General features: G+C 39.8%; 1 protein-coding gene across 2 annotated transcripts in view; it reads left to right on the top strand.

Moving 5' to 3' along the window:
- The window catches only part of ATF6 (activating transcription factor 6), a 220208-nt gene extending 198643 nt beyond the window's left edge, over positions 1–21565 (top strand). For both annotated transcript variants that reach the window (XM_029227930.1, XM_029227929.1), the window contains one exon: positions 17231–21565. In XM_029227930.1, coding sequence (XP_029083763.1) covers positions 17231–17439 — 209 coding nt within the window. In that variant the 3' untranslated portion in view covers positions 17440–21565. The remainder of the gene's footprint in view (positions 1–17230) is intronic.
- Positions 21566–21891: the final 326 nt, after the last annotated feature.

Genomic DNA, 21891 nt, shown 5'->3' with positions numbered 1-21891 from the left:
CAGTCCTTCCTTTGGACTGTCTCCACACAGCAGGAATAATGAGAATAGGTATAGAACTTCACATAGACCTAGTATTTTCACCTCACTGTGTTACGTTACAGGATTGGCAAGCATGCCGGTCTCTCATGCAGCCTCTGTTGCAGGGCGACTCTACCAGTGCTTCCTCAGAGTCGTCAAAGGGGCAAACAAACCAGAAGGCAAGGCCACTTAAGGCTGGGGAGCTAAATCAGGAATAGTACAGTGACACACAGGTTAGGAAAGGAAGTGAGTCTACAACATGGTCCCACACTGTTGCCATTCTGAGTTAAGGACATGTACCAGGCTGTCAGACGTAAAAAAGAAATGCACTGGTAAGTCAGGTTGGTGGTTGTCCAACTCTGTACAACAGTTTTGGCAAAGAAGGTTAAATGCAGTGTTTTGCAATGTATCTCAGCCCTGTTCATTTCTTTGGTAAAATTCTCTCTATAGAGAGAGTACGTTTATCTGGAGGTGGTGTGCATAGCCTTATGAGCTGAAGGCAGCTTTCCAAGCTCCTTCAGAAATATTAACTATTAAATGCACAACTTGAGTAAGGCTTGCGATTCCCACTCCTACTATACTGCTTGCACAATGATTTGTGACTAACCTGCCATGAACCATGACAAGATAGAACAAATCTGAGAAAGTAAGAATGGCAAGTTAGTTACTGAATGTGGGATTTGATCAGTAATCACATCAAAACTGTTATTTGGAAATAAAACATCAGCACCCTCAGTCACCTTTCTCCTACTCAATTTCCCTTTGCTCCAGAAGGAATTAATCTTTTCTTCCTGCTTATCCCTGAGCACTTTTATAGCTGCACTTAGTTAAAGGCAACTCTATTAATTTCTTTGCTTGAACTGAAGTTTCCTTAATTTACTATAACCATTACTCTCGTCGCTGGACCAGCTAGTGTTTGGATTTCACAAATAAGTCTTGCAGCTTCCAAAACACCAACCCATCACTACTGTATTTATTCTTAAATGACTTTTCACTGGGAGAAAGTATAATTATCTGTCACAACAGAACTACAAATAGGACCCTAATAAGTTTACCATTTGTTAATTTCTGTTGCATATAGGCAAATGGTTATATTTTTCTGTAATTTTTTAATATCTTCCTTCTGAACTATTTATTAGTGTTTTCTTTATGTATTTTGTCTGCCAACTTGATTATAAACTACTTACAGATAGAAACTGTTTTATGTAATCATTTGGAGCGGAACACATGCTAATTCTATGAATGATCACAGCTAATCAGGAATTTGGTTAGACATTTCAGCTGAAAGCAGTCCCTGCCCTGATACCACTCTGGGTCCACCGAACCCACAGCCAGTAGCTTTTATGAGCACATTTTCTGTGTCTCCTACCCAAGTATTTACATAAGACAGCACGGGATTCTTGACTGCAAACCTGCAGAGTCTTGAACAGACAGGAGTGTGAGGAGGGCCCTGTATCCCTGATGTTAACACTCCTGTGGGAACAACTACACATCCTTTAAGAAGATTATGCTTTGGCTGTAGCAGTGACACCTATTAGGAATTGTTCCATGAAAGAGCATGAGAAATTCTCTGGAGTTCAAAAAATCAAAATGACATCCTTGATAAAAAATCTCTTCATGGTTTGAGTATCATAGTTGACACCAGGAATCTCTGGGAATTTGGTCTTGAAGCTGTTCTCAGAGCATGTGTTGCATACATTCCACACAGGCCTTGGGGGATAGAGCGGGCTTAGTTTTTGGTTTTCAGCAGAGTTTGTCATCTTCACAGCTGAGTAGAAGACTGGAATGTGACATTTACTCAAGTATACCCATTTTTCATTCAGTATCATTTTCGATGTAGCAGGTCTTATCTTAAAAAAACAAACAACCTCTTTGCTTTTGTGAGTTTAGTTTGTAAAAAAAAATGAGAGCAAGGGACTTCTCTCCATTGGACTTCATCCCTGGGTATCATCCTTCACTCCCTGTTCTCACTCTTTCCTCAGCAAGTCACATGACATTTATTGATCAGAGCATTTTATGGTTAACTCACTTTTAAATTTTCCAAAATGTCATTTGGCTTCTTGCCAAAGACCTGTATGGTACCGGGATTTACTCAGTAGTTTTGTAAATACAACTGCTTCCTTTTTCTGGAAGAAATAGAAATAGGACTGAGAGAAAATGGCTTCCTTGCCAAAAAACAGAAATAGCTTTTATGGCTCAGAGAATAACAGTACAATTATAGCAAGAGATGGTTTGTCTGTATCCCACTTTATAATAATTCAAAACTCATGATAAATTCTTAAAAAAGAGGTATTTGTTGTAGGAGTCATAAGTGGTAGTATTTGTAGACTTATGTGGTAATGTATCAGAATTCACAGAATGGAAAAATTACTCGATGCATGGAATAGTATATTCCAAGTTATTTTGTGTTACAGAAATCAAAAATATTCTATAGTCCCTAAGCCGCTTCTTTTGAGAATCTGAGAGAAGAGGACAAGCCAGTCCATTTCTAATTTTTTGGGGGGTGGTGGGGATGGGGATAGGATATCAGTTCACAGCAGAGCCTTAATTGTACTTGGCAGTGACATCTATCAGCTGTTCAGTTATGTGTCTTCTAGTTTGTTTCCTCTAAATAAATACAGAGATGTTTCCTCAATTGTTAGACAACCTTTCCAGATTGGTTTCCAATAGTAGCAAAAGGAAAAATCTTTTCCAGTAATTTTCTGATTACTTCATCTGCAAGAGTAAAGTGAACACTGAAAATGCCACAGTGAGCTTCAGTCATTTATGGGAATGTCTAAAAAGGCATCAGTCATCAGTTATTTCTTTTCCAGATATCTACGAGTGATATCTGCATTAGTTTCTTAACTAAGACTTTTTTTAAAATCCTATTTGTTATCAAAGACCTCTGTGTCTAAAAGGTAAACTTAAATTTTTTTAAGTTCTGAAGAAGTAAAATCTTAGATGACTCAACACTTGCTTAAATTTCAACTAAGGATGAGATTGAATTAGCAATCTCAGAATCTCAACATATATTTGGCCTTACCTAATTGTTAATGAAACGGCTGCAGGCAGGGCTGCATGTTACAAAGCTTGAACAGAGCAATAGAACTATTTATAAATGCAGACACCTTTATGAAGACCTATTCCCTGGGTTTCACTTATGTAAGCCTACAGAACTATCAGTTGTAAGTAACTGAGGGGAGTAAACACATGAAAGTTCTCAAATGTCCAGGTTTTTCTGAACACTATGTGATTGAAAAGCAGCCAGGTTTACTGCAGACAGAGCTGCAGACATTTCAGTGGAGAAAATGAGACACAGAATGGCAAATAATGTTGTGGACATTGACCTGTGAGCCTGGTCTCCACTTCCCTTTTACCTCCACTCCTGCCTTTTTTTCTGAGGGCGAAGGAATTCTCTAGTTAAAAACTGAATCCATAGGACAGCCTGTCTCTCCTGAGGGAGCTGCCGTACTCTAATTCTTGTTTAGCTCAGTTCTCTGAGTGTGGCGGAGGGGAATACTAACACCCTCTTTAAGTCAGCGTCCTGTGGGGCCACTTCCACACAGCCGAGGCCTCATTCATTCATTAAAAAATGTTTATTGAGTGCCTTCTGTGTGCCAGACACTGGGGATTCAGCAGTGAAGAAACAGATAAAAATGCCTTGTTCTCAGGGAGCTGACATTCTAGTGTGGCTCCTCCTAGGAGGTGTCCAGGTTGAATGGAGCTTCAGGAGTGGGTGTGTCTGAGAAGCCTCAGGAGTTTACAGAGAGAGCCCCCTAACCTGTTTCTGTGCCCTCCAGCAGGTTTTATATCTGAGCTAATGTGGAAGGGGAGAGACACTTCCTCCTATTAAAAACAAATGCAGAACGGCTGCCTTCAGTGTTATACAAACTGCCTTCTGGCCATATATAAATGATTCACTTTATTGGTTTTTAGTCTGCAGTTGCAATACCACGTCAGGTCTCATTCATCTTAACCTGTTGACAGTTGTTTCTAGCGTGTGAGTGAGTTTTTCTGAATGTAGTTGGTATTGTGTGACTATTGTTTCCAAAATATTTTAAGGTTCCATTTTATGAATAAAAAGTATGCTAGACTTTTTAATAGGCTGAGAGTAATATGACAGTATCAGGCCTCAGGTTCCTTCATCTTCTAAAATTCTGATTCAGTGATTCCTCTTAGAAGCTGAGCCTGCCCAACACAATGGCAGAAATATTGCAGAGAAAGATGTTTTAATGCTCTGAGAAGAATGTATAATTCCCATATATTAACTTTAAATGCAATTACAGAGCCACTATTTTTCAGAAGAACGAGTGCCCTTTAACCCAATGTTAGTACTTGCAGAGGTTTGGTCCTTAATCTGCCTGCGGGCTAGTTATTCCACGTGTTCTGGTTTTATAGGGAAGTGCTTCTGAACATTGGTTCTGTTCTTATGGTTCTCAAATTTCAGATTGTGACACCATTAAACAGTTTTCTAGTACTTGGTGCCAGTAATTTAATTATTAGAAGCAATAAAGTTATTGGCCATCCCTATAGTTGGGCCCAGGCTCTAGGCTAAAACTCCAAACTGTGTCTTAGGGCAGCAAATCAGGTCCTAGGTCTAGTTCACTCAGCTTTCAGAATGAATTTTAACCCCAATCCCGTCTTCTTATGGGTCCCTTTGTTGCCACTCATACCTGAAGTTCACTTGTTTTCAGTTTTTGAGGCACTAATTGAAATTACATAATCAGATTTCAATTTGGTAGTTCAGAATCAGTTTGAAGAAATGAGTAATAATGTTGTCATGTCCATTTTAATGATCTTTCAGGGGATGATGGAGATCAGTGAACTGTAACTGTTTTCTATGATCTGATGAAAAAACCTCTCACATATGTGGGCAGCATTTTCAGGGAAAGAGTAGGCAAGTCCAGGGTGTAAAGCAAAACTAATACCATCAGTCTTTTTTTTTTTTTAACATCTTTATTGGGGTATAATTGCTTTACAATGGTGTGTTAGTTTCTGCTTTACAACAAAGTGAATCAGCTATACATATACATATGCTCCCATATCTCTTCCCTCTTGCGTCTTACCATTAGTCTTTGAACAATTATGGAATTAGCCAGATTTCCTGAAATCATTCTAGGAAACTATCAAAAGCCCTAGAGGAGCTGAACTTGAGAAAAAGTAGGAACTTGACCTTTTATAGCTTAGACCTCTGTAGCATAAGCCCCTAAATTTCCCAGGGGATAAATTTCATCTGGTCATCTCTAAAAGAGTCACTGTTGATGGTTACGAATTCAAAATATATACTTGGGGTTGAAGAGCAGTGACTTTGGCTGTGTTTCAGAGGTCTTAATAGGATTATTTTTTTGTTTGAGGATGTTAGAAATTCTTTGTTGCTACCACCATTTCTGAACTATTCTAGGATGGCACTTTCTCAAGTTGGGTCAAAGAATGGTGGAACTTTCATAAAGCAAAGAATTACCTGATGACATGACTAGCAAGTATGAAGGACAGCCTTACTAACCATGTTCTGTATTTTTCATTGTCTGCTGAGAAGAGACTTTGCTAACTCTGGGTATGCAGTGTTGAATGAAACAGACATACTCTTTGACTTTATGGAGTTGATGGTCTGGTGGGGAGGCATATATTAGTAAACAAGCCAGTGTTTAATTATACATTGTAATAAGTGCTGTGAAGGAAAAGAACTGACATGATTTGGGGATGCTACTTGAGTTTTGGTAGTAAGAAAAGGCCTTTCTGAGGAAATGCACTTGTTTGATGTTTTACCAATATTTTAAATGTAATTCTGCTGCTTTTGCAACACTCCTGTAAGCTGCATAAGGGAAGAAACCTCATTTTCTTCTGTAATTCCTTACAGTTTAAGGCACTCAGTAAATGTTGGTTGACAGTTTTGTGACCCATCATATGGTATCCATTTTTCTTTAGAAAACTCACCCTCTGTTTAATTTGGATACAGAAAATGGGATCTAAATGCTTATAAGAGTCTGTAACCATGCCTAGCACATAGTCAGTGTGCAAACACTTGCTGAATGAATGGATGAAGGTTACAAACTGAGTTTGGTTTCTCAGTTAAAAGTAATCAGTGATCGGGCTTCCCTGGTGGCGCAGTGGTTGAGAGTCCGCCTGCCGATGCAGGGGACACGGGTTCGTGCCCCGGTCCGGGAAGATCCCACGTGCCGCGGAGCGGCTGGGCCCGTGAGCCATGGCCGCTGAGCCTGCGCGTCCGGAGCCTGTGCTCCGCAACGGGAGAGGCCACAACAGTGAGAGGCCCGCGTACCGCAAAAAAAATAAATAAATAATCAGTGATCTGATGAAACCACAGACCTACCCTTTTCCTTCCTGCCCATCCTTTTTTTTTTTTTTTTAACTTTTATTGGAGTATAGTTGATTTACAGTGTTGTGTGAGTTTCAGGCATACAGTAAAGTGAATCAGTTATACATAAACATATACCCACTCTTTTTCAGATTCTTTTCCCGTATAGGTCATTACAGAGTATTGAGTAGAGTTCCCTGTGCTATACAGTAGGTCCTTATAAGTTATCTATTTTATATATAGTAGTGTGTAGATGTCAGTCCCAATCTCCCAATTTATTCCCCCCACCTCCCCACTTTCCCTCTTGGTACATAAGTTTGTTTTCTACATCTGTGACTTTATTTCTGTTTTGTAAATAAGTCCATTCGTACCCTTTTTTTAGATTTCACATGTAAGCAATATCATGATATTTGTCTTTCTCTGTCTGACTTACTTCACTCAGTATGACAATCTTTAGGTCCATCCATGTTGCTGCAAATGGCATTATTTCATTCTTTTTTATGACTGAGTAATGTTCCATTGTGTATATGTACCACATCTTCATTTTTATTTTATTATTTTTTACATCTTTATTGGAGTATAATTGCTTTACAATGTTGTGTTGGTTTCTGCCGTATAACAAAGTGAATCAGCTATATGTATACATATATTCCCATATCCCCTCCCTCTTGAGCCTCCCTCCCACCCTCCCTATCCCATCGCTCTAGGTGGTCACAAAGCACCGAGCTGATCTCCCTGTGCTATGCAGCTGCTTCCCACTAGCTATCTATTTTACATTTGGTAGTGTATATATGTCCATGCCACTCTCTCACTTTATCCCAGCTTCCCCTCCCCCACCCCCTGTGTCCTCAAGTCCATTCTCTACATCTGCATCTTTATTCCTGTCCTGCCCCTAGGTTCATCAGAACCATTTTTTTAAAAAATTCCATATATGTGTGTTAGCATATGGTATTTGTTTTTCTCTTTCTGACTCACTTCACTCTGTATGACAGTCTCTAGGTCCATCCACCTCACTACAAATAACTCAATTTCGTTTCTTTTTATGGCTGAGTAATATTCCATTGTGTATATGTGCCACATCTTCTTTATCCATTCGTCTGTCAATGGACATTTAGGTTGCTGCTATATCCTGGCTATTGTAAATAGTGCTGCAATGAACATTGGGGTGCATGTATCATTTCAAACTATGGTTTTCTCTGGATATATACCCAGGAGTGGGATTGCAGGATCAGGCAGTTCTATTTTTAGTTTTTTAAGGAACCTCCATACAGTTCTCCATGGTGGCTGTACCAATTTACATTCCCACCAACAGTGTAGGAGGGTTCCCTTCCCCGCCCCCAGCACTTACTGTTTATAGATTTTTGGATGATGGCCATTCTGACCAGTGAGAGCTGATACCTCACTGTAGTTTTAATTTGCATTTCGCTAATAATTAGTGATGTTGAGCATATTTTCATGTGCTTTTTGGACATCTGTATTTCTTCTTTGGAGAAATGTCTATTTAGATCTTCCACCCATTTTTTGATTGGGTTGTTCGTTTTTTGTTTTTTTGATATTGAGCTGCACCTGCTGTCTGTCTATTTTGGAGATTAATCCCTTGTCGGTCACTTTGTTTGCAGATATTTTCTCCCATTCTGTGGGTTCATGCCCATCCTTCTTAACACACATGTTCCCATTGTTCTTCCCCCAAGAGTACCATTTGGTTTCAGGACTCCATCTGTCTTGTCTGCAGATAACTCCAAAATTACAGTCCTAGCTCTGTTTTCTCCTGCCAGTCAGTCTTCTAGCCCTGTTTTTTCCTACCAATCAGTCCTTACCCCTATTTCCTACTGCTTGCCTGTCCTCTGCACTAAAATGTCCCGGAATCTCAGACGTATGTGCACTCAACTCCTCCCTCGACAGCTGCATGGCTCACTTCTCACTTCTTCTGTTTTGTTCACTACTGTATCCTCAGTGCCTGGCACATGGTAGGAATTCAGTAAATATTTGTTGAATTAATAAATATATATAGTGTTCAGGCATTATATATTATTATGCTTATATTGCATTAGAAGACACAGTGAGCACATCAGGTGCTTGAACCAATATGTACTATCACTGTGAATGCAACAGCTACAAAAACTTATACTAGAGTTTCCTGATAGTGACCCAGATACCAAGATTGTGTTTGCCACTGGTGATGTGATGTTCTGAAATGATGAATAATTCTTGGTTATGTTCAGAAAAAAAGCAATATTCCCAGCATAGTGGAGTGGTTATAAGAATGTATTCTAAAGACACACTGCCTAGGTTTGAACTTCCTGCTCTGCCATTTGTCAGCTGAGTGGCTAATCACATGATGTTTCTATGTCCCAGTTTTCTCATCTATAAAATGGGGAATAATAATAATAATACCTGAATTAGGAGGTTGTTTTGAGAATTAGATGAACAGTGTCTGGCATGCAGAAGCACGAGGTGTTATTAAATAAATAAATTATTATTCAGTAGTTTATTCCTGGAAATTTAGTGTATATAAAACCCATGTAAAAGCGCTCTATATTTAAATGTAAAACAGTGAGTTTATTACCATAGTAATAATCAGGGTTTGTTTTTTTTTTTTTAGCCTATGTGAATATTGTATGAGATACAGGACAGTTTTGCATGGGACTGTCCCTGTGCATTACAGACTGTTCAGCTTCCTGGTCCCTGCCCATTAAATTTTAGTAGTCCCCTTCAATCATCATGACCACTACAAGTGCTCCTTAAGGGTTGGTGGGTTTTGTATACATTGTTCTAGGCCCATACACTTTTTTAATGAAATTATTATAGATCTTCTAACTAGATAAACTCTTTCTCATCTGCCTCCCCATTGTTCAGAAATATAACACCCATGTAATATTTAACAAATTCTAATACCTATCTAATACCTATTCTAATACCTATCCTTCTCACACTGTTCTGAAAAATTGAAGAGAGAACACATCCAAATTCATTCTATGAGGCCACCATTACCCTGATACCAAAACCAGACAAAGACCCTACAAAAAAAGAAAATTACAGGTCAACATCTCTGATGACTATAGATGCAAAACTCCACAACAAAATATTAGCAAGCCAAATTCAACAATATATAAAAAGGATCCTACATCATAGTCAAGTGGGATTTATTCTAGGGATGCAAGGATGGCTCAATATCTGCAAATCAATCAATGTGATACATCACATTAACAAAAGGAAGGGTAAAAATCACATGATCATCTCAATAGACACAGAAAAAGCACTTGACAAAATCCAACATCCATTCACGATAGAAACTCTTATCAAAGTGGGTATAGTGCGAACATATCTGAACATAATAAAGGCCATTTATGACAAACCCACAGTTAATATCATACTCAACAATGAAAAGCTAAAATCTTTTCCTATAACATCAGGAATAAGATAAGGGTGCCCACTCTCACCACTTCTATTTAACATGGTATTGGAAGTCCTAGCCACAGCAATCAGACAAGAAATAAAAGGTATCCAAATTGGAAGGGAAGAAGTAAAACTGTCACTGTTTGCAGATGACATGACTCCAAAAAAAAACTATTAGAACTAATAAATGAATTCTTCAAGGTTGCAGGATGCAAGATTAATATACAGAAATATGTTGCTTTCCTATATACTAATAATGAACTATCAGAAGGAGAATTCAAGAAAACAGTCAGTTGCATCAAAAAGAATAAAATACGTAGGAACAGATTTAACCAAGGAGTTGAAAGATCTGTACTCTGAAAACTGTTAAGTCGTTGATGAAGGAAATTGAAGACAACACAAATAAATGTAAAGATATCCTGTGCTCATGGATTGGAAGAATTAATCTTGTTAAAGTTACAGTACTACCCAAAGCAATCTACAGATTTAATGCAATCCCTATCAAAATACGCATGACATTTTTCACAGAACTAGAACAAACAATTCTAAAAATTTTATATGGAACCACAAAAGACCTTGAATAGCCAAAGCAATCTTGAGAAGAAAGAACAAAGCTGGAGGTATCACACTCCCTGACTTGAGACTACACTGCAAAGCTACAGTCATCAAAATGGTATGGTACTGTATACAGATACATAGATCAGTGGAATAGAATAGACCGCCTAGAAACAAACCCACACACGGTCAATTAATCTATGACAAAGGAGGAAAGAATATACAATGGAGAAAAGACAGTCTCTTCAATAAGTGGTACTGGGAAAACTGGACAGCTACATATAAAAGAATGAAAGTAGAACATCCTCTAGCACCATATATAAAAATAAAGTCAAAATGGATTAAAGACCTAAGTGTAAGATCGGAAACCATAAAACTCCTAGAAGAAAACATAGACAAAACACTCTTTGACAAAAATTGTAGCACTATTTTTTAGGATCTGTCTCCTAAAGCAGAGGAAATAAAAATAAAAGTAAATAAATGGGACCTAATTAAACTTAAGTTTTTGTACAACAAAGGAAACCATTGACAAAATGAGAAGACAGCTGTTTTCTGAGAAAATGGGAGAATGGGAGAAAATATTTGCAATGATAATGACCAGTAAGGGGTTAATATCCAAAATATATATAAACAGCTCATACAACTCAACTTTGAAAAAACAAACAACCCAATTAAAAAGTGGGCAGAAGGGGGCTTCCCTGGTGGCGCAGTGGTTAAGAATCTGCCTGCCAGTGCAGGAGACACGGGTTTGAGCCCTGGTCTGGGAAGATCCCACATGCCGCAGAGCAACTAAGCCCGAGAGCCACAACTACTGAGCCTGAGCGTCTGGAGCCTGTGCTCCACAACGGGAGAGGCCGCGACAGTGAGAGGCCCACGCACCGCGATGAAGAGAGGCCCCCGCTCGCCACAACTGGAGAAAGCCCTTGCACAGAAGCAAAGACCCAACACAGCCAAAAATAAAAATAAATAAATAAATTTTTTTAACAAATGGGCAGAAGACCTGCATAGGCATTTTTCCAGAGAAGACATACAGATGGCCAACAGGCATATGAAAAGATGCCCAACATCACTCATTATTAGAGAAATGCAAATCAAAACACAATGAGGTATCACCTCACATCCATCAGAATGGCTATCATCAAAAAGACCACAAATAACAAATGTTGGAGAGGATGTGGAGAAAAGGGAACGCTTGTACACTGTTGGTGGAAATGTAAATTGGTGCAGCCACTATGGAAAACAGTATGGAGGTTCCTCAAGAAAATAAAAATAAAGCTACCATATGATCCTGCAGTTCCCCTCCTGGGTATATATCTGAAAAAAACGAAAACACTAATTCAAAAAGACACATGCACCTCAATGTTCATGAAGCGTTATTTACAATAGCCAAGATATGGAAGTAACTTAAGTGTCTATCAACATATGAATGGATAAAGAAGATGTGGTATATATCTGCAATGGAATACTACTCAACCATAAAAAAGAAGGAAATTCTGCCATTTGCAACAACATGGATGGACCTGGAAAGTATTATGCTTAGTGAAATAAGCCAGACAGAGAAAGACAAATACTGTATGTTATCACTTATATGTGGAATCTAAAAAATAAAATGACTGACTATAACAAAACAGAAACAGATTCACAGATACAGAGAACTAGTGGTTACCAGTGGGGAGTGGGAAGGGGGAGAGGCAAGATAAGGGTAGGGAATAAAGAAGTAGAAACTACTATGTATGAAATAAATAAACTACAGACATATATTGTACAGCACAGGGAATATAGCCAATATTTTATAATAATTTTAAATGGAGTCAAATATATAAAAATACTGAATCATTATGTTATACAACTGAAACTTATGTAATGTAGTAAATCAACTATACTTCAATAAAAAAATAAACACACATGTATTTTTTAAATATTTAACAAATTCTGATTTGTCTTGCAGTTAAACAAATATCCCTCCCACCATCCCTCCTTGCCTTTGGACACTCACAGCCTGAAATCTCTCCTCTGTCCCGGAAACGGCAAAGGGCAGACATGGTGGTTGCTAGGAGCTCTTTGCTCCTGCAAGTGTTCTCCCTTATGTCTCCAGAAAGATTTTTCAAGTCGGAAGCATATTTTGTGTTTGCATCTGCAGTACGACTGGTACTTACTCACTCAGTCTTCTTCCCCACTGTTGAGGGAGAGGTTCTATCTAGTTCTACCAGTGATCCCCCACCGGCGACCTTCAGAAATGCCCAACGTTTCTTAAAGGAGCCAAACCGTTTTTCTATAAGCATTTTAACATATTCAGTGACACGGAACATTCATATATTGGTTATAAGGAAAAAGATCAATGCTAGAGTTTTCATGGAAGGTTTCTTAGAAGTGGGATTTGAAATGGGCCTTAAAGGGTTAATAGAAATTGACTGGATGGAGAATTTGGGCAGAGAAGAGCAGAAAGAGCTTTTTTATTTTTTTTTCCAAGCAGAGGATAAAGTACTAGCGCAGATAAAGTGCATGGTGCTCTGGGATGGTCAAAACCAGGACTCCGGTTAAAAACTGGAGATGAGATTGGTTAGACATGGTGAAGTCAGCTTTGGAAGTTTTTGAAAGCCACCGAAAACATGTGATGTTTCACCCCTTATTGTTCATTGTATTCCCGCCTTCCTTTCCATTTGTCTCCTTTGTCTCCTCTTTCTTACCCTTCTGGATTTCTTTCCTGATTTTTCCACGTGTTTGTTTTGGGTGCAGGTATCTCTTGTGATCAGTGGAAGGGGGGATTTTTATTTACCTTCCATGTTCCCCCACATACACACACATACCCCACACCCTACAGGATTCAGGCACAGGTACTGACAGCCTGTCACTGCCTGTCACCAGCCTAGCTTACACAGAGCAAACTGCCTCTTGTTAGGATTGGTGTCTGATTCTGAACAGAAATCTTGTTTTATCATACATAGTCTTTGCAAAGCACTGGTGAAGTCTTGTCATTTTTTAAAACTAAACTTTCTGTGAAATTTGGGGGTATTTAAATTCTGTTTATGGTTAAGGTCCTGGTGTGTGTGTTAGTCATCTCCCAGCTAACAGCCCCTTGGCAGGCCATTCTTAATTCATTTAGTGTGTGTACAGGCTGTTCAGAATTCCACATTGCCTAGAGTTTTTCCACCGCCAGTGTCCAGGCACTTTTTTTCTTGCTTTCCCAACTCTTCTGGGCATTCAGACTCACTTTCTGGCGCTCATGTTTGAAGCCAGTCATCTCTTTTCCTTTTTATTTGCCTGATTAATTTTGAATTTGAAGTATCCATATTTCATACCTTTTTCCCGACTCAGGTCAGTGTTTCTTCTCATTCTGTTCACTTCAGAAGGCCCAGAACATAAGATTATTTATATCGCTTGTGCAGCACCCAAATGTTTGCTAATAGAAGAGGGAAAGTGAACCTTTAACATTTGTGCTCCATACTGTAACTTTTGGTTCTGTTTTTCCCAGTCACTGTCTTTTTCATTAAGTACACAAAAATCCTTCAGCAGTCTTTTCACATAACTCAGCTCTAACAACTCCCTAGTTGTTGACTTTGTTCCCTCTTGTCGGCAAGCCCATGAGCTGTAATGTTTTCTCTTATTACTGGGGCACTGCCCATTCATAATGGAGGCCTGGCCCTTAATGAAAGTGTGCCGTCCGTCCTCAGCCTCTCACATCCTGCCTGGGTTTTCCTTCAGAGGCTTTTCCTCTCCTCCCTACCTGAGCCACCAGAGTCTTCAGGTTCTCATCTCTCCAGTTAGAACCTCCTCTGGTATATTTTATTCACACCGAGGCACAAATTATAGGCAACAGTTGAAAATGTCCTTTCCGAGGGTGGTCAATTATTAACTATGCTCAAAGTCTGAAAGTAAAGGATAACGGGAGCTTCATCTGCCACTTGTGGGAGGAGTTTCGGAGCCTCTCTGATGCTCCTGGAAGCAGATCGTGTGAACAGATGCCTGACAGTGCAGGAGAGGGGCCTATGAAGACCACGAGTTATCATAAGCTGTTTCCCATTCTGTCCTCCTTTAATTAAAATAATTAGAACCTCATCAGTAATAGAGACCACCTCACTCACTATCCAAGGGGGTCATTACTGAAACACCCAAAGGACTTTTATAAGGTCGCACAGAGTGGACTGAAGAAAAGAAATTGCTGTAGCCCCTGTAACTATTTTCTAGAGGTGTTGGGTAACTTGGGGTTCCTAATGGCGTGTCACTTTAAACCTAAATTTTCCAGCTTGTCATTCAGAAGGGGCTTCCTAAATTCGGTTTAAGGCGTTCATATCCTATCTGGTAGAATCTTCTTCTAGTAATGCTGACTGTTTCCTTGGCCTAGAAGTTCATAAAGGAGTGAAGAACAGGATCCATTTTAAAGCCACCCAAACCGTACCTAGCATGAGCCTCCTGGTTGGGCTTAAGATAACAGTACCATTTCAGCCATGACTAGGGACTCCCAGGTTTTGGAATCAGGTCACAGCTTTAGTTTTCCCCCAAGCATCTGAGCTCATATCACCAGGTTTTTCATCTCTTCCCAACATTTAAGATATTAAAGAACTCCAGTTATCAGTTTAAACCATAGCAGGCGCATGGGCTCTAATAACTTTTGCAGGTGGTATGGGCTATATGACAGAACCTAGTCTTGATCTTAAACTGTCATCTGGATTCTGAGTTAATCTAGGAAAGTAGTAAAAATTAGTAATGTATATTACTTGTCTTTTATACATGTGTTTTTCATTATTTGATCATCTGTGTCTCAGTGTGTCCGTGTGTGTGTGTGTGTGTATATGCACACAGTCTTTCAGTTTTTCTAAAACAGAGAGGGCCCATGGTTCCAAAAGGAAATGACTAGTGTGGCACCTTGAAATCTGAACCCTGTCACATGTTCTGAATGTAATGACTCCAAATACATTAACAGGTTGTCTTTCTTCCATTGCCTACTTTTTGGAAAAGAAATCACTTTGATAGGAAACGTTGGCGCTAACTTACAGCCAATCAGATTTAATTCTCTACAGAAAAGTAAATGATTTGTTAGCCATTACAAAGTGGCAGGAGTTGTAATATTGGAGTTAAGTGTCCACAGCAATGGTCTTAAAGAATAGGTAGGGTTAATTATTACACAGCAGCAACCAACTGCTCTTCATTGCTAGTAAGGCTGGGAAAGAAGGAAATTAGCTTCAACTGTAATTGAAGAGATTTATAAGACTTGTAATGGGAAATTCACCATCAATGGAGACTATTTTAGAAATTGAAACAGGCAATCAGCCAATAGAAGTGGGATAATGATGTCTTCCATTGGCCTTAAGATGGGATATATGATCTGTTCAAGGCACTTAAAGTTGATAGATTATTAGATTTAATAGTTTTTAACTTTTAGGGGGTCATAGACCTCATTAAGAATCTGATGTACCCCCTCTCCAGAAAAATGCACATACAAATAAAACTTTGCATGCAATTTCAGGGAACTTATGGACTCCCTGAAGTCTGTGCATTAGACCCTAATTTAAGACACCCCAGATTAGATGATCTCCTTAAGTCATTTCCTGCCTCGTTAAGTTACAAGCTCCATAGTTCAATTTTCCCAAACATAATGGAATCTGAGGATCAAATGTCAAACTTTGGATTTTCTTCCTCTGGATTTATAATACTTGGCACGCATGGTGTAGTAGTAAAAAAAAGAAAAAAAAATAGATAATGGAATAGAAAGAATTCTACTTTTAACTTCAATTCTTTGCCCCGGAGAAGCCAAATGTTTAATTTTGAAATCACTGGTTGGCTGTATATCACCCTCATGAAAAGGCAGTGCAGGACTAGGCCCTCGCCAGCATTCTTCCTGGTCCCACACCCAGCTCCAGATTCATGGCTGAAAATGCAAACCGAGGTGCCACGTTGACTCCCCAGCATTCTTCCAAGTTTACACATCTTCTAACTGCATTGCTATGAATGTCCAGCTGGTCTTGAAAGATGTTATCTATTTATAATTCTGCCATCAGTTTTATGCCCAAGTTTCATTGACTACAAGTTGGAAAATGACCACCTAGAATTACAAATCGGGGAATAATTTGGCCTTCTCCCGAAAATAAAGAGCTTTTGTCCTCACAGGAAGAATGGAGTGTAGTACATGTCTGTGTATATTAAACTCATGATAGTAAGTTACCCCATATGTGTTAAGCATGGCTCTATGTGGTTTTTCCCGTTCCCTTATGCCAGTAGCCTCTAGTTTACCTGGAAGTCCTTATAGCATTCCTTTTAATCCCAAATTGGAAATGTATGGCTCTCTTTGTACCTGGAATCCAGAACTGAAATTAAGGACTGCCTTAATATGGAACAGAAGTGACAGTGGTCTCTGGGAAAGAGCATGATTATCAGATGTCTACAACTTGTTGTCAGTCTTCACTGTATTTTATGTTCCTAAGCACAAATCTTTAAATTCATAGCTGGGAATGTCTTCATGAAATTAGAAGCATTACTGATGAACAGGAGCCAGGCAGTCCTGGCCGAGGTCTCCTTACCTTTCGCATGATATGGTGGTCCTTTTGACAATTATTCCTGCCCACTGTTGAAAGGGAAGGGGAGAACTTAAGTATTCTTCCCTCTACACTCTCCCCTCCCCCAACTGAAATCTCCTGCTGTTCCAGTTGCTCCAGTCGTGGTGATACACTGCATGGAAAGCATACAAGACATATAATGTCTGTGGACAGATAATCTGTGGTATTAAGTCTGACAGTGGCTCCAGCCTTTACTGAGCCAGTGAAGGTTGTTTGGGAACTAGAATTGAGGAGAGGACAGGCCATCCTGGCACTGTAGCTCTGCTTAGTGACTGATGAAGTCTCTCTGTACCCTTGAAAGCGTGTTGACAGCTCACACCCTTGAAGCGCACTGATGTCTTTCTGGGAGTGAAGCTTATAGCAGAATTGCACATTCTGTTGAATATTTATTCCTTGTGTTTATTTCCGTCTGCAGAGAATGTGATCAATGGGCAGGATTACGAAGTGATGATGCAGATTGACTGTCAGGTGATGGACACCAGGATCCTGCACATCAAAAGCTCGTCAGTTCCTCCTTACCTCCGAGATCAGCAGAGGAATCAAACCAACACCTTCTTTGGTTCCCCTCCAGCAGCCACAGAGGCAGCCCACGTTGTCAGCACCATCCCTGAGTCACTACAGTAGTACCCAGGGGCTACAATGGAAAACTAAGGATGGGACCCTGCCAGACCGGTGAGTGGATGAGAGAAATGCTTCTTTCTGCCTTGGTGGCAAGCAGAGAACTGCCTCATAATAGAATTCAAGAGATAGAAGAGAAAAAAAGAAGCTGCTCTATTTTTCACCATCTGCCCATCGACTTGGAAAGCACTGGAACTCAGACACAAGGGGAGCAGCATATCTCCACAGGCACGTGTAGCCCTGCATCCTCCACTGTTGTCTGGTGTAGATATCTTTTTCTGTACCTTTCTGAATTGCTTTTCCCTCTGTATTTGTTTTGTGTTTAAATAGTCATATGCTTTCAAATAAGATCCACTTCCCCTCTCTGCCATTTCACTCATTGTTATGGTAAAGAGACTTTTATTTAACAGCACCCATATGGTTCCACTCATTAGATCGTTCATCAACTTAATGCAAACCAATTGTGGATGTGTGCTTATTGGAAAGCAAATGTCAAAACCAGAAGAGCCAAAAGCATCCCCAAAAGAGTCAAAACAATTTCGAGTGTCAGGTAAAGGGGAAAATCCCCCGGTGGTAAAGTTTATCTTGCGATTTTTGGTTCACACCTGAGACTGCATGTGAACGACTGTACTGGGGTCGGGGGTGGGTAGCAAACTTGCGAAAGTGAAATGGAAGAGAAGGCGGGCTTTGAAAGAGGAGATAGCTTCATTAATACATGTGTTTAAAACACTGAAAGTTTGATGTGACTGCAGTCTAAGATTAAAGCCACAGCTACCGTTCATTCTGAGGACCATGGGCCACTGAGTGTTAGCACACGTACCTATGTCTTCTCTTTAGTAACCTGGTTCAGATCCTCAAGGACCACAGGACAAACCCTTCATTTTTATTGTGAATCTCCACACACTACACACCTTCTATTGATAGGATACCCAGTTCAGCTAAGGAGCATGTAGGTGACTTTACATTTAAACAAACAAGAGCTTTTTCTCTTGAGAACTGATAAGTATTCACTCCTTTAAAACTTTGCAGACAGGCAAGTTAGATTCCTGCTGGTGGAGTGCATCCCATAGTATGGCAATCATTTTCAATTCTCCAGTGAAAAGGCAGTGAAGGAATTAACTCTTTTGTCCTCCCATTATTAAAAACAAAAACAAAACAGAAAAATATCTTACTTTGTTCACTTGTACTTTGTCTCCTCTGTGATTTCTACCTTCAGCTTCTAAAAGTGAGTCTTCTACCCTCTCCTCCTATGAAACTTTTGAATTTCTCCATAGAATTCATTCTGCAAACACTGCTTCCTGTCCTAATTGACTTGCTCTTGTCAGGTTTCTTCCCTTCCATTCCACACTGTATCAGTCTCTTCCTCCTTGCAAGAAAAGGAAAGAGACATTGTATCAACTCCTCAAGGCCTACCTTGAGTTAGTTTTCTGCCTGTGAAATTAGGCGTGGCTCCTAAATAATTTTGAAGACTCACCAGCACTTCTTTGTGGAGCCTTTCTTGAGCCTCTCTGCTCAAGCCAGTTAGAGGCTTTCAGAGGAAATCAGTTTAACTCTTGTGAGGGGAAGAAGGGGACTCTGCTGCTCTATTTCCTGGGAATCTGGAGTTTGAAAAGTATCCGTTAGCCATGTAGCAACCATTTTAAGTCAGGGCAGCACTCCTCTCTGATTTGGCTGCCCCAGGCAGTTTTCAGACAAGAAAGAACCATTTTCCCTGGGGACCACTCTTCCTTCTAAGGGGTGCCAAGGAATAGAAGGCAAGTGCCTAGAAGACCTTTAGGTTGCAGGGCAGTCTTCTCATGGATTGTCTTCTCCTGGCCCTGCTCCTTCCCATTCTGTCCTGTGAATTAGCCAAACAAGAGGCTGCTACCATGGCTAGTAGGCAGTGGCAACATGGTCATTCCCAAGCTGCCAGTCTTCTCCTGCAACTGTCGTAGCTATCACGGTGGATGCAAATACCATGTGTGTGGAGTGATTGTAGATGGTGCTTCCTTCCTCTCCTTTGCACTGAATCACACAAAAACAAACCATCACGTGGATTTCTTGTTTGGGGCACTTGCTTTTACTTTATCCCTCTATTCCCAGCTTTTCCTGTGTCCATTTTACCAACTGGTCAGACTGAAGACTTAATTATGTCATGTTAACGCCTCTCTTTCAGGTGAAAGTGTGGGTTAAGGGTACCTGTGAAGTGACCACGAAAAGCAGTCTGGGAGCCTTGCCTCCTTCTCTTTTCACTCACTGACCCTTCCACCCCTTGTCATTACCCGTTCTTGGATTGATCCTTTTGAGATGAGGGAACAGGATTCTCCTCAGGGTAAAGTTTCAGGAAATGAGTGAAAGGCAGCTGACAAGTATTCTACCTTTTAAACTGCTGTCAAGGCTACTGTTAATCTCTGGGCACAATGGTAGTTTTTATTGTCATGTCTGTACATTAGCTCAAGGTCCTTTAGGAAATGGAAAGCTGCTCTGCCTGATGAATAAACTGGTCTTTTGGCTTAATTGTTTTGGTGAGATAGCCTTTTGGGGATTGCAGCCAGGAATTATGGGGGACGTGTGTGTGTGTGTGTGTGTGTGTGTGTGTGTGTGTGTGTGTGTAATTTTTTAATTAATTTATTGAGTTTTTAAGTGGCATTTTGCAAGCTTGTGAGAATGTTAGGTAAGCTCATGGAGGAGGCAAGTCTGCCTGTTATTAGGTGACTCCGTGCCCTTTGGGCCACCAGTACTACTGTCTTGAGAGGTGATGGCAGAGACTGCTGGGAATGGTTTTTCCACTTGGTTGCAAGTTCCAAGTTTTTAAGGCTTAATGGAAGTGGATGTTCCCTCATGCTGGCTACTGAGTCAGACGTCAGGAGCTTCTTCCCCGTGGGGTTAACTCACTCAGCAGAACAGGGACACAGCTCCATTAGGGCGGCGGTGTAAAATGCCTCTTTCCAAAGTTAGGGTTTGTGAAAGGATCATCTTGAAACAAATGTATTGCTTGCCATTCTTGCAGTTTAGGTTATTGGGTGGGGGGTTGTCTTTTCACAAGTGAAAAACCCCCTGTAATTATAAAAGCTCAGAGCAGCTTCTAATTTTTTTTTTAAATGACTACAGTCTCCAGAACAAAGCTGGCATTTCTTTGCCTTTTCTTGTTAGCAGGAAGTAGACATGGCGGTGTTTGAAGGCAGCCGTGTTATATGAGTCATTCTTGAGTATTCTGAATAAACACTACTTAGAAACAGACAAGAAACTTGGGATTCAAACTAATTTCTCTAGCCTTTTAAAAGAGACACTGTCCTGATCAAACTTTGCTGGTTTGAATCTTTCTCCTGGGAATGAACCCCCAGTAGTCACAGCAGTGACACTCTGATAAGATGCTGCTGCTGTGGCATTTGGAGTGACTAAAACTGGAGAACTCTCGAGCTCCTTGCAATTTTTGTACTATTTTCTGATTCTTGCCATTTCACTAAGCTCAGGTTGTGAAACTTGACAGAATATGAGAAAAACTTGTCATTGTACTAGACTTTCTAACACTTTGAAAAGTTTCAAAGCAGCTTCCACTTTCAACTATCTGTTAGAAGTAACCACTTTCACTGAAGAGCCAGAGTAAGAGCCCATATGCCCCCTCTTCAGTCTGACCACATGGACATTTTCCACTGCATACGGCTGGGCCAACTCAGCTTCCTGCTGCAGAGTCATAGGCCCGAACTTCAGAGGAGACCTTGCATACTATTGGCTGTTTTCGTACGAATTAACCTCTCAAATAAGATTGCTTAATGCCCAAATTGATAGACATTTATTACCTGCTGTGGATCCCTCATTCTTTGCGAAAATGTGACTTCTGTCAGTCCTGAGTCATTTTAATTTACAGAAATTAGGATCTTTGCTGCTAATAGGAATACTAATTATAACTTTTACCTTAAAAACAAGAATAAAGCTTAAAGAAAGAAAATGAAATGTAAAACATTTTTATTCTTACCCCTGACAGTATTTGGGATGGAGCAATTCCTGTTTCCCTAGGGGTTGTGGTTAATTTGTAATTTTCTAGGAAACAGTATTGGACTACCCCAAAAAATGTTGCTGGAGTCCAGCTGGAACTATGCACATTAAAAAAAAAAAACAAAACAGTTTTCTCTTACCTGAAAAAAAGAAATCAGAATGTATCCTGTTAACTTATATTTTTAAAGACTAAGCTTAAAACAAAGTTTATTTTGGATAAGACTAGAACTTTTAGCAGTTTATTCTAATATCTGTGCATTAATATCTATCAGATTATCTGTCAGAATTTATAAAAAGAAGGATGACAAAGGTATCTTGATCAGGAAACTTGATCCTACGTATGAATCATGTCATGGCTAGTCACTGTGAAATAGTGGATACCATATTCAACATATTAGTTTGCTGCCTTAGAGACTTTTAGCACATTAAAAGACTTTAAATTATATTAAGTTGGGGAACCAAGGATTAAATAAACCATAGTTT

Source organism: Monodon monoceros, unplaced genomic scaffold (genome assembly GCF_005190385.1).
Source record: "Monodon monoceros isolate NGI ecotype Baffin Bay Population unplaced genomic scaffold, NGI_Narwhal_1 Super_Scaffold_18, whole genome shotgun sequence".
Lineage (NCBI taxonomy): Eukaryota > Metazoa > Chordata > Mammalia > Artiodactyla > Monodontidae > Monodon > Monodon monoceros.
Note: the sequence above shows the minus strand (reverse complement) of the source record. Positions and strands in the feature narration are given on the sequence as shown.